Genomic DNA, 13,845 nt, shown 5'->3' with positions numbered 1-13,845 from the left:
CGATGTTCTCAAAATGTAAACAGACAACTTATATTGCTCAGGAGACAACTTCCCCTACATTAACAGCATTAGTTAATTCCAACATCCATTCTTTTGTCCCTGCAATAGTTAATACACTAGTTTGTAAAAGCTATATCACACGCTCCAGTTAATGTGATGTATTTACTTTCATTTCCAAACAGAACATTTTGTCGAGTGGTTGAATGTTATGCATTGATTCATTCAATCTAAATTAAATCTGGGTTTCAGAATTTTCTCATTCCTCATCAAAGTGATAAATTCTGAAGTGAGTTCCCTTAAATGCTCCATGATGTTGGCTAGTCTGAAACAAAATTGGGGGTGGTTGCTGTCAAATTTGTGAAGCGCTTGTATGAACTGGTGAAACATTACTGCAAAGCATATCCAAGGTTAGTATGCATGTTGTATGGCTGCTGCATTTATTCTTTTTACTGTACAAGAATGCCCCCGAAATATGAAATCAATGTTGATGTATTCTTGCTGTGTGTTTAATTTTAACCATTTCATGAAAGTCTTCTTTTTGTTTTAATCGTGATAAATTTTTGTGAAACGAATTTGTCATGCATTTTCACAGCAAGACACTACACACTGTCTGTGCAAGGAACCCTTATTGACAATACGCCCCTCACACCTTAAAGTACACAGACAATATTTTACAAAAAGAACAGTAACATTTTATTGAACACTTTGTGGAAGACATGTAAATATTACAGATAGGTCTACTAGTGTTGAAAAAGGATGAAATAAATACAAACGAAACATTAAATCCCATAGGGATATATAAAAAACATTTTTTTCTTTAAAAGTATCCATTTAGCAAAAAAACATCTTCAGTACTAAGCATAAATACAAACATGAATCTAAAATCTATGCCCTAGGGATTACCTGGTTATTAGGACTAACATACATAATTAAAATCATCCAAGACATTTAATTTCATGGTGTATAAAATAGGCCATTTTCTCATGAACCGTGACCATTACTGTTAACAGTTGGAAATTTGATGCATTGTCAAACCATTCTGCAGCATACTTCTCAAATCCTGAGTGAGACGGAGTTGGAAATAAAACATGGGGGGCTATGATCCGCTGTAAAGCCACTTTTTTATCATGACCAAGGGCTTCATGTCTTGCAGCTGCTTCAGCAAAAGATCAGCACCGTTTGAAAACGTTTTATCCATGACTATCTTCACATTGCTCACCGATTTGAGATTATGTGGATTCCTAAAGTCTACGAGTTTCTCACAACCTCCAAAGTGATCACTGGTTTTAGTTCTCAAAGCAGTCCTTTGTTTATGGGTTTGTCGTCTTTTGGACGGCAGCTCGGCGGTAGGCTTATCGCTCAGTTTGCGTTTGGTGGTGTGGGTCGACTCGGCGGTTTCTAAGAACTTAAGGAAAGAGTCCTCCAGCCCCAAAGGTTTGAAAGACCCTGCCATGGCGTTAACGTCCTCTTGCTGCTCTTGGGCTACGGGGGTACCAGGATTTGAGTTCTCTCTTGAGCCGCTAACAGTCGTGCGAGTGCGAAGGGTTTGTATCCTCTCGGGACAAGCTGGTGTTGGATTGACAGGTTTTCGGGGACGCCCTCTTTTAACGCCGCCTTCCGTCCCAGTTGAGGCTTGTGACTCGAGGCTTTCGTCGTTAGAAAGCTTGCTGTCATCTTGGCTTATTCTTTCCACCGACTCCTCTGCGTTTTGTTCGGTGTATTTGTCGCCTTCCTCTGGCTCTGTCTCCTCAGAGGATGCGCACGATGCGCCGTCTGATTTGTCGGCGTCTTTGAATCGGTACTTCTTGCAGAAAATGAACTGGCTCCTCTGGTCTTCGATGTATCTCTCTGTGAGGCCATGAGTCACGTAATGCTTAAAAATACTTCTTTCTGCTTCCTCAATTGTGTCGCAGCCTATTAGCATGCATGGGTACTGCAACGGCCACTTCTTCGTGCACATGGCTGTGGCTTCATCGTGGGTTTTAAGTGTAGGCTTCCCAAAATTGGTCCAATGTTCAATGGTCTTACCTTCTTTTTTCTTGACATTTTTCTTCTTCAATTTGAATTTGTTTTCCACATTTTCCTTTCCATTGTTCATCCCCGTGAACAGCCCTATAGATCTATTCCTTCTTCCGTCAGTTGATTTTGGCTCATAAACATAGTCGTGCTTTTTTATCAGGTGGCGAAGAAGATTCGACTTGGTGGAGTAAAAGCGCTCGCAGCCCTCGTACTCGCATTTAAAAGTGGTATCAACTGAGCCGCTCTCCGAGACGGCAATTTCTTTGTGGAAATTCTTTATGTGCTCGATGTACTTCTCCACCGAGTTAAAGGGCAGGGCGCACTCGGGCCGATCGCAGGTGAAAGTCCCGATGACCATGCTCGCCATCATTGAAGTGGCTTTGTCGCGAGTGAATTTGTGAAGCAAAAGGTAATGTTGCACTAGCCTTGTGACTCCCATGAACACACGGGAGCAGTTTTTCACTTGACACCTGACTTCGTGTCCTTTGCCCACGATCTCATAGCTCTCTTGGCCATTTGGTACGCTCATCATCTCGGGGCTGCTCTCTGCTTTGCTTGGGGGCAGGGATGCCTGATGCATGGCCCGGTAATGGAGGATCAAATTGTGCTGGATGGTAAATGCAGCAGTGCAACCTTCATGAACACAGCGATATGGTCTATACGGACTGAAGGCGTTGTCGGCGTCACACATTTTAAGCCCCATTCTTTTGTGAAGCTTTTTGTGGACTTCATCGAGGTTGGGAGTGTTTTTGGAGCTGCTTGCTTTTTCTGGGGAAGATGAAGCAGAACCAGGAGGAAGGCTGAACTTGGGTTCCCTTATTTTGCCGACAGTGTGATGCTCTTTTGCTTTCGTGAGACCACATTTCTCGGTTAAACCAAATTTGTGTTGGCCATCTGGACATGTAGCCGCCAGCGTCAGCTGCTCTTGGGACTTTTCAGGATCAGCCTGCATGTCCTCAACCAATGGCCTGTTATCTAAATAGGTTTGCAACGGTGGCAAACAGGTGACAGTTGATGTTGCATGTGGGAAGCCGTCGTCGACGAGATTTCCTGGTGAAGCAAGGTGAGGGGCTTCTGAATTGGTTGCACTGTCAGGTTGGGGTACAATTTCAATATCAAGGGGCTCCTGTTTGATATAGGGAAAGCCAACGGTGGACTTTGCGACGCCACTTGTGTCGGCGTCAGCCTCACTCGTGTGCGAAACGTTCAATCGGACTACTTGCTGTCTATTTCGAGCACTTATCTTATACTTCAGTGCTTCTGCCTTTGACAATCGGTGGACCTTCTCATAGTGGATTCTCAAGCCTGTCGTTCTTGTAAAGGTTTTGGCGCAAATCTGGCAAGTGTACGGAGACAGTTTGGATGGACATCGTTTCAGTTCCTCAATCATCTCATTAGAGTAATCGTGCATTTTATTCAAATGTCTGAATAATGCCTCCTTTGTCATGAATGAGTACTCGCAATCTTCTCTGACACATTTAAAAGGTTTCGCTGATTTTGCTAAAACCTTGTCATCTTTCTTGGTTGGTGTGGGTTTGCTTTTTTTAAGTTCAGAGGTTGTATCACAATGGGTGAGACTTTGCTCTAAGGACAAATTACCCCGCATCTTCTCTTGGGCAGCTTCAATCAAATCCAACCTTTGAAAGGCATTGGAGATTTCCATCAGGTGATCTTCTTGATGAGGTGGAGCGGTGACAGTGTAAGATAGCCCTGCTGCCTTCTCTTGCTGACTTTCAAGGGCGGCGGCAGAGACATTTGAAAAGTCGGTTATATTTGTATTTTGGGGTTCTTGTTTCAGCGCCGCGGAAGAGTTCAGAGGTGTAAAGCTACATGATTCCTGCGGGAAATCACCATTTGACACGTTAAAAATGGCTCCATTCGTTTCCGGGACGTGTGGGTCATTGAGAAAATCAAGAAAGGATGTCGGCAGATCAGCAGTCAGGTCAATTTCATCTAACGGCCTGCACTGTGAGCGTTTCGACAGATGACCTCCGAGGGACTTTGTGCTTGTGAACTCTCTGAAGCACCTCCGACAAATCACCTTGCCATCCTTAATAATGGCTGGCCATTTGGTTCGCTTGCTGAGCTTGCCACGCTTTCCTTTTGGGCCGTCAGTATCATCTTTTTCATCAGTAGTTTCACTTTCTGCATTAGTACAGTCTCCTTCCAAGTGAAAGACGGTCTGGGCGACATTGTGTGGGCTAAGCATGCCATCCACAGCATTGTCCATTTGTCCATATCCAGGGGCTGCTATGTTTTCTGTTTTGATTAATTTCCCCGCAGCTTTTGATGTTTCTTGGGCCTCTGGGCTCTGACATTTCATAGGAATATCAACCGGTGAACTCTGAGTCACCGAGTTATCGCTCTGAGCATACGGAGTGTGGTAGCTTCCTTCAGGTAGACTGTGAATGGTCGACATGCTGTCCCCATTATCCGACTGTCCTGCCATGTTTCCACTGGTTTTCTTTCCCTCCACTGAAACTCCCCTGCCATCGGGAGGCATTAGTCCAAACTGATTCACGCCATTGTGCATTTGACCTCCGTTGTCAAGCATCAATGAACTGGATAAATATTGGGACATCAAACTTGAATCCGATGCAACATGAGACCCAGCGGCTCCATGTAAAGCTGTCATCGAGTGCTCTCTTTCAGCTGGGAGGGAAGCTGTGGTTGGATACGGATCGGGCTGCCACTGAAGATAGCTGCGAGAGGGGCACTCGTTCACATTGAAGGCATCTGGGTAGCAGCTGTTCAGTTGAGGTGAAGACCACGATTGGGACCCATCGGGCTGACTGATTTCCCCGGTATTGTTGGCACTCCCCCAGGATGGGTACAGTGTGGGGTTCACCATCGGAGTGATGGGCACAGGGTCCATTGAGCTGGGATAACACTGAGCAGGTGAGGTGGAACATCCCGCTGGGTAATCGATTTGCTCCATCCCGGGTTTGTTGCATAGGGGTCCGGACTGATTTGGCAGGTTGTTGTTACCGTTGGGAAACTGCCTGCGCACAGCTACTCCAGCTGGTGCCTTTTTTGCTGTAATTCTGGCCACTTTGTTGTATTTCTTGGCCAACTTCCAGTCCTCAAAGATTTCAGGATGTTGTTTCTTCACGTGTCTCGACAAACTTTTGTTTGTACTGTAAGCCCTTGTGCACTCGTTTTGCGGGCAGCTATGCAAGTTTTCCTCGTTACTGGATACAGCAGGCATTCCTGGGGGATATCCCTGCAGTGAAGAAGGGATTTCTGTCTTGATTTGGTTCGAAGAAATCATTTGTGGGATCGCTTTCTGAAAATTATCAGCTTGTGTGTTATTTTGCCCTGCTGCGGGTTGACTTGTCATGACATTGGTTGCACTGGGGACAGGGTGCGGGAGAGTCTTCACTTGCTCTGCCATTGCCTGGGGTGCATGCTGAGCCTCCAGTGCTGCTTTCAAGGCAGCTGGCGCTGGGCTCGGGTTTGTTAGTGGAGTGTAGCATTTGTCTGGATCTTTCAGTTCAATATGTGCCACAGAATTCAACATGTTTTCGATTGAATGTTTCACTCTCACGGGAATGAGCTCTTTCGCAACCTCTGGGGAACTGCATGGTGATGGGTTTGCCTTTGATGCTTCGTTCACAAAAGCATCTGAATTACTCGTGTCGAGGCAAACGGCCGCGGGCTGCATGTCGACTTGACATGGCATATTCTCCTGTGGCGGGTCAACTTTGGGAAAGACTGGAGCGCTCTCATCAATGACGACAACATTGTTGACTGCATTGTTGGTATTGTGGATCTGTTGGTGAGATAAGAACTGCCCCTGCGAATAGAATGTTTTACCGCAGTCATCTGTCGAGCAGGTGTAAGTAAGGTAATGCTGCGCTTCGTGATCATACAAAAGGTAGGCCTCGCTGAAAATCTGCCCGCAGTTTGGAAACATACACTGGGCCTTAAACTCTGAGTGTGTTTTCCGATGCATGAGAAGTTCCGAATTGGAATTAAAGTTGGCCTTGCAACCCAGTTGTATGCATATGTATGGTTTGCTGCCACAATGCATCTGCAAATGATCATTGAGATGTTGAACATTAACAAACTGCCGCCTGCAATACTGGCACACCACTTTTTGTTTCTGTATCTCCAAAAACCTCATGGCCTCTTCGTCATCTTTGTGTGACCTGACATGAGCCATGAGGTTGCGGAAAAACTTGAACGCTTTGGAGCAATTTTTAACAGGACAGAAGCAATCTTGACTTATTTGTGTGACAGATGTCATTTGCTCAACCTTCACTGGTTGGATACCAGTTTGGGAGTCATTACTCACAGGACTATTCATCGTTGTAGGAACACATTTCATATTTTTTGATGGACTTTTAGGAGACTGGGGTAGTTTTATCCCCTTCCTTACTGTTTTCATTGCTGCAAGCCGCTCTTTGCAGGACTGCTTGACATGTGACGCCACGTGTGGCTCTAAAACCTCTTTACTCTCAAAGCTGTCTGCACAAATAGGACATAGATACACTCCATCTTTAAAATGCTTCTGAGCGTGCCGAACTATTCTGTGACCCAAGAACTCCTTGTCACACAGAACACAATACTGCATGTAGGCTCGCCAGTTTCGAAAGCGAGCTGATACAAATCCTTGCTCCCGAAGTTTCTTTGCTTCTCTGTTTTTTTCTTTTTCGTCTGCGATTTCATTGAGTTCATTTGTAGTGGTTAACAGAAAGTCCTCCAGGTCTTTGTACTCCGGCAGTTTTCCCTGTGTACTTTCCACCTCTTGTTCGTCCGTGTCGTTGAGCGTGTCAATGGATGACACGATAGCTGCTTCCTCGCCCATCAGTGCCAAGCAATTGCATTTCAATGTTTTCCAGTCCCAGAACTCTGGATCAAAAGGCCACTGTGTCTTCAAGGCCAGCAGTAACTCACAGCGTAAGGAATTGGGCACCGGCAGACTCCCGTCCTCCTCGGGCTTTTGATCCGGTTCGTTGTACAGTGACTCAACGGCATAGTAGGAGTCAACAGTTGGTTGGAGGAGGAATTCAGTCAGCTGGCATGCACGCTTCACTTCAAGATCAGTCGGCAAGATGCAGGAAATAGTCTTGCAGATCGTAGATTTGCTATCCGTGTGGTCACTTGAGGTCATTTTCAGAGCTTGAATGCACATTTCCACACAAACTGGAAGCCCCACTTCTCCAACCTGGACATGACACAGAAAAAATGATTTGTAGAAGCTTGCTGAAGTGGACAACAAATACACTTGCGCTACTAGAGTTGTGTTTTTTTTGTTACCTCATTCTGGATGACTTTGATAAGGAATAGAATGTGACAGACACTTCTGCAGAGGAGAGCCATCTCTTTGCTGTGGCTGAGGAAGGAGTCGGCAGAAGACTCCAAACGCATGAGTAGCTTACTCCAGAACAGCGTCAATTCCCTGCAAAAACATGACGAAGAATGAAGTTGGCGAGCGAGACAATCGAATGGAAGGACAGAAATATACTGGTGTCCCCTAAATAAGCGCACAGAATGCTGAAAGTTCCGAGTTAAGATTGAATGAACAATTAGTGATACTAAAAGAAGATATCAACATTTGTTAGTGACATGGTGTTTATACAGATTCTTTCAGTTCCTCTGAAAAAAAGTCTCCCCAGACACCTCCAAAGTTACAAGTACTGCAGCAAGCGTTCTGAGAGTATTTTTTTTCACGACAAACGTCCACACTTACCAGGCACAATAAACGTCTCCTTGAAGAAGTTGTCGCTTTAGAAAGGCGGAACATAAGCACTGTGCTCCTTTCTCATCTCCCTCAGACTCCAAGTTACAGATCATTTCCAGAGCATCTTTGCAGTCTATTGATGATATCTACAGAGGCCAAAGAAACAGCCATTACAGGTGGAATCAATCAGCAAAGGGCAGTCAGAACATGAGCAACTGTGCCTGTCAGGCACAGCACTACACCAGGGCTAGGAGGTGCTACAGCACCATCAGAAATCTGTGTAGTCCCGATAAATCCCACCCAGCATTGTATTTTCCATATTCAAGGAATTGCATTCATTTAATAAAGGCTTCTTGTTCTTAGGTAAAAGTTGGGTACAATTGTTTGCGATACTGTTCTGCCGGATCCAGTTGCTTCTACTGACTGGGTTTCCCATGAAATCATATCGACCAGTGGTTCTTAACCTTATGAGATGTACCGAACCCAACCAGTTCATATGCACATTTATTGAACCCTTCATTAGTGAAAAATTATTATTATTATGATTATTTTTACAAATTCAAGACATAAAAAACTCATTTAACAATAACATAAAATCATACGACGTAGTATCACGACAGTCACAAATTGACTACTGAGAGAATAAAATTTCCCGCTGCGCTGATTGCACAAGCAATGTAATGTGATCATCTGTAGCCAGTGATGGCCAAGCGGGCGTGTCATAACTTGACATCTTCAGTCGGTTGTGTCTTAACCTCCATTGCAGAGGCTCCATCGAACCCGAGACCGATTCACAGAACCCCTAGGGTTCCATCGAACCCACTGATATAGACAGTCAAAAGTGTCTTGTTGACAGTGAAAATTGCAGACTAATTCATACACAAGATGGAAGATGAGATGCTTCTTACCTCTTCCATGAGCTGCTCCTGACTTTTGGTCATGCAAATACAGAGCAAGTAGGTTTGTTTGAAGTTCCATTTTCCTTCATATCCTGGGTACTCCGAGCACATCTTTGCAAGGGCGGCGGCTTTATCAACACTGTCCACTTTGATAAGGTGCTTTATGCGCATGCTGAGAAGAGTGGGGCCTTCCAACTCAAGATACTCGTGAACTAAAGAATAGGAAAGAAGAAAGAGGAAAGGTGAGATAGTGCGTACGGAACACATGAAAACAATGTGCAATAAACTGTGTGTGAGAGCCAGAACCTTGCTCGTTTTGAGGGATGGTGTTGGACAAGATGCTGCTGAGTGTGGTGTTGGACCAGATGCCATCTTGCTGTGCCAGAGCAAAAAGTGGACGAAGCTGTGCACTCCCACTTTCTTGCAAAAGGCTGTGTGCCAACTGTAACAGAAGACAAATGAATATGTAGTCATTGACTAATTTATTTTTGCCTGCCCACACATATTAGCAAAATTAATAGATCAATCCATATATATTGTCTAGGTCCAGCTCAACTCAATGTTTTGCCATTACTTCAGACGGGCCTATCGCCGCAAAGATAAGCATCCAAGATGCCCACTAACAGCTAAGGGGGATACTGACCTTCATGGAGGACCTAAACTCCTCCCATAAGGCACCAGGGATGTGCTGGGGCAGTAAGAGAACCAGCTCCGCACAGCTCCTGCGAACCCAAACAGTCGGCATTTCTTATGGCCACATTTAGTTCCAATCACAAATGATTGTTGCAAGGACACCTATTCATCATTTATGATGAACAGGAAATATGGACTTGTAACATGAATCTCCGTGTGTGTATGAATAATTCAAAACACTGTTCTCTAATGATGCCCTGCGATTGGCTGGCAACCGATTCAGGGTGTCCCCCACCTACTGCCCGAAGACAGCTGGGATAGGCTCCAGCACCCCCCGCGACCCTCGTGAGGATCAAGCGGTTTGGAAAATGAATGAATGAATGAATGTTCTCTTATGACTATGTCAAGTATCAAGTACAGTACAACTTTATTGTCATACATATCAATGGTGAAATGGTTGCATGCTGTTTTTGTCCGTGTGTAGTTTGATTATAGATAATTAACGGACGCTTCAATGGGTATGACTAATGAGCACCAGTACAACTACTGTACCAAAAAAGGTCCAACATATAAAGCAGAAGCGAGGAACACTACAACCGGCCTCATGATTATTGTAGTTTCCGATGGTGTTCTAATATTTTGGATATCTTATTTAGCTACAAAAGAGACAGATTCTGAAAGGAAACTCAAAAGTCTTCCAGCAATTGACTAAATTCTTTGACAGTGTGTTAAGACTGAATAAAGACCGTTTCCAGGGCTCATACATACAATGTTAACTTTTCAAGTAGGAGTGGCACATTTTCACATTCGGAGGAGAGACAGGAGGCGGCATTGGCGAAGCTGAGGATAGCCACCGTGTAGACCTCCAGCAAAGGCAGTGGATCCTCGTCAGTTTTCCAACGGCCGGCATAATCCACCAGGGCCTGACCGGAAAAAACACAAGATAGTCAGTGTTAAGCTCATACAAGTTAGCCATTCCCAATTGGAAAGAATGCGCTAATATTGATTTCAATTGTTACTCCTAATTTACATAGCTCTAAGATGACGAATCACTATTAATCAAATAGGTGCTACTTGTTCCTTAACACAACCTTCTCTTTTCCTATCACACTTTTGAATGGACCACACTATGATCACTTGCACTGAAATACAATACAAGATCTATATTAAATTATCTGCATTTACAAAAACAACCCAAAATGGTGAGATAAATTGTGGTTCTGTAAAATACTACACACATGCGGTCTTTTTGCGCCATAACAGTTGTTCAACAAATCAACCATGTTTTTCCTAGAAGGTCAAAGAAAATTACAATGGAATCATTCAAGACAATAGAAAACTTAAAACCCTACGATGCTTATATGACATTTTCCCTTACGTTTACGTTAAAACACTTGGTGTGCGCAAACAGTTGTGCACCGTATTCACAAACGGGGTAAGTTAAGTCTTTTATGTGAGTTTTATAATGAATACACATTCAACTGTATTCTCGTGTATGCAATAACCGAACACTGGCCTTAGAATAAACAAAAAATATATATATTTTAGAAGAACAAGTAAAAATGCATGGTCAGAGACAACCACAATATATCCCATTTGGCAACTACCGATTGTGACTCTTTGTTGACTATTTGTTGTTCATCAAACAACCTAATTTTTGGCTCTTTTTCGCCGAATAGGATGATTTCAGATAATAGAACAAAAATAATACTCTTTTTGCAAATATTTTAGATCTAATTCACATTTGTTGGTATAAAACAGTTCCAAATAGTCTATCCATCCTGCCATTATCTGAACCGCTTTATTTTCACGAGGGTCACGGGTGCGTTGGAGCCTATCCCAGCCACCTTCGGGCAGTCGGGAGAGTACACCCTGAACTGGTTGCCAGCCAATCGTGGGGCACACATAGATGAAAAACCATTTGCGCTCACAATCACACCTTGGGACAATTTAGAGTGTTCAATCGATCTGCCGTGGATGTTTTTGGAATATGGGAGGAAACCGGAGTACATAGACAAAACCCAAGCAGTCCCGGGGATAACATGCAAATTCCACGCGGTCAAACCGAAGCCCGGAATCGAACCCATGACCTTCGCACTGTGAGGCAGACGTGCTAACCAGTCTTCACCACGCTGTCCAATTCCAAATTATAATGAACCCATCGGTCTATCCACCCATTTCCCTCACGAGGGTCGCGGGTGTGTTGGAGTCTATCTATTTTCAGGCAGTAGGCAGGGCACATACAGACGAACAACCACTCACTCTCACAATCACACATAGAGACAATTTAGAGTGTTTCACGAACATGCCATGCATGTTTTGGGAATGTGGGAGGAAACTGGAGTACCCGGAGAAAACCCACGCAGGCATGGGGAGAAAATGCAAACTCTAGACAGGAAGGCCAGAGACAGAATTGAACCCTGCACCTCTGCTAACCAGTCGACCACCGTGCCACCTAGTTATGACCCATATTCATTCATTTTATTGTAGTTTGTGATTACTACTCCTATATGTAATAATCAAAATAAATACTGAAGAGTAGTTTGAAATGAGTCTTCAGAAAATTTTATTTGAATAAAATAAATATTAAGCCACTGTTACACTTTAATATTCTAATGAGAGCCAATATCGAAATTATGAACAGAATCACCAAAAATAGCCTTTAGCAAAACAATAATGCTACCTTTTATTTGACCCTGTCAGTGTCGTATCAACAGTATATTTATCATTGTGGTTACAGTTTGCTACTAATGTTCAGTGTAATTTTTATGTAGTTTTTGTATTGGTTCAAGAGTTTAACGTTGAACTCCACATAAATATAAAAAAGCATGAAGATAATAACGTAATTACAAATAGACTTGAACATACAGAAATCATAGATTGAATGTGCTTTATAACACATTTCTGAAACCAATGTTACAAAAAGACGTGCATCATCAACGTTACAACTCATTTTATGATCATCAATGTCCACTCAAAAGTACCACGAGGCCTGAAAGATCCCTACACTTCATTTTGACGCTGAACGACTCTTTTATTCTCTTATTACTATTCGGTGTTTGGAAACACAACAGGCCGAGCTGCACTCGCCCTTTCACACAAAGAACTTTGTTGTAAGTTGCAGGAAATCCTCAATGGGAACCCCATTTTTGTTGGCTACCTTGTACATATTAGAGCTAAATAGAACGGCGGGGTTATCGAGCACACGAACAGACGATATTTTCGTGGTCGTGGCAAATAAATAAAAGAATAGCGGGAGAGTAATGGAGTCAACTGACCACAGCCGCACATTCGCTACAAAAAAATATCCCAGTCACATCTCTTGCTAACGTGGCTACTTTAAATGAGCATTTCATCAGATGTGATTAGCTGGGTTAAAAATGAGTGCACGGGGCCTAAGCTAACACCTTGGTAACAGATAATTGATTTTTCCTACCTCACAAAAGTAGCCCACTTCCCCCAAGCGATCAAAATCCTCACGCAGACAGTACGCGAGGGGCTGTGTTTATGACGACTCGATTACACATCTGTTACAAATGTAATCAATTCATTCTGTGCTCTTTTTTATTTTTTTGCCAACAACATTCGCTAACCTAGCTATCATTTTTTTCCACAGCTTGATCGCTGCACAGGACAGTGGGACCCTGCATACCAGCTAGCAGCATTGATCTCCTGCTAGCAGTCTGGCCTGGGAAAATGCGAGCAACACAAGCATAGTCCGCGCACATGAGCCCGACTTGCCGGCACCCAAATTCTTGGGTCTTTGTGCAGAATTATCAAGAAGAGTAAAACATAACCGTAGGACGGGCGAAAAAGCACGCAGGCCCCCCACTCCTGTTGCCCATCTCGGGGCTAGCAGCAAGCTAACAGTGTGGCTAGCGCTTTTAGCTACATTGTTGTAAGCCAATGTAGACGGACATCCTCGGCCAGGAAGCCAGAGAAGGGGACGCAGAGCGAACACAGCTAGCCGGGGAGGAGCGGGCGAACCTGGCAAAACTCCTGGCAGAAAATCAGCGAGGCTTCCAGCGGCGACTTCGTGCTCTCCCTCAGTGCCGCGGTCAAGCCGTGGAAGCGGCCGCGGAGATCGTCGTTCGCTTTCGGTGTGTCATATTCCCTCTCCGTCTCCCCCTCCGCCATCTTCACAACAATCACGACCGCGTACGCACGCACAGATGTTACGCTGCCAGAAAGGCACACGCACGTGCACGTAGGGTGGGGGAGGGAGGAGTGGGGATTGGAGGGGGGAAGGGGCCGGTGGTGGGTGGGTCTGAGTTGGTATCAATTCGTGGGGGTGGAGCGGGGGGTATCCAAAATATGCGCGTCTCACATATACACACACACTGTAGAATGTAAACAAAGCGTCCACGACCGAAAGAGCAGAGGTGGCGGACCTCTTTCATTCACCACTCCCTCCTCCATTTAGGGGCGAAAAAACATGATGCAATGATTGTACAAATGTTTATTACGTATTAGGTGTGTCGAACTTCAAGAAAGCTGACTGATTATCTGTTGCATCATCAAAATAACACATTTACTATCGTTTTTCTTTGAGAAAAAAAATCTGCAACATTTCTGCCCATTTTCTGACATGCTACAGAGCAATCCAGT

General features: G+C 44.2%; 1 protein-coding gene across 1 annotated transcript; it reads right to left on the bottom strand.

Annotated features, from left to right (window-relative positions):
* Positions 1-669: 669 nt before the first annotated feature.
* znf292a (zinc finger protein 292a) lies at positions 670-13,417 on the bottom strand. The gene is made up of 8 exons (XM_086127806.1): positions 13,225-13,417; positions 10,006-10,160; positions 9,248-9,326; positions 8,911-9,046; positions 8,614-8,816; positions 7,715-7,851; positions 7,282-7,423; positions 670-7,189 (listed from the first exon to the last, which is right to left on the bottom strand). Exons 1-8 carry the CDS (start codon positions 13,372-13,374, stop codon positions 1,097-1,099), a joined length of 7,095 nt encoding a protein of 2,364 aa, XP_085983932.1. The 5' UTR covers positions 13,375-13,417; the 3' UTR covers positions 670-1,096.
* Positions 13,418-13,845: the final 428 nt, after the last annotated feature.

This window comes from Hippocampus guttulatus, chromosome 13 (genome assembly GCF_054856545.1).
Source record: "Hippocampus guttulatus isolate MCC_2025c chromosome 13, RoL_Hgut_1.0, whole genome shotgun sequence".
NCBI lineage: Eukaryota > Metazoa > Chordata > Actinopteri > Syngnathiformes > Syngnathidae > Hippocampus > Hippocampus guttulatus.
This window is presented reverse-complemented; position numbering and strand designations above follow the sequence as displayed.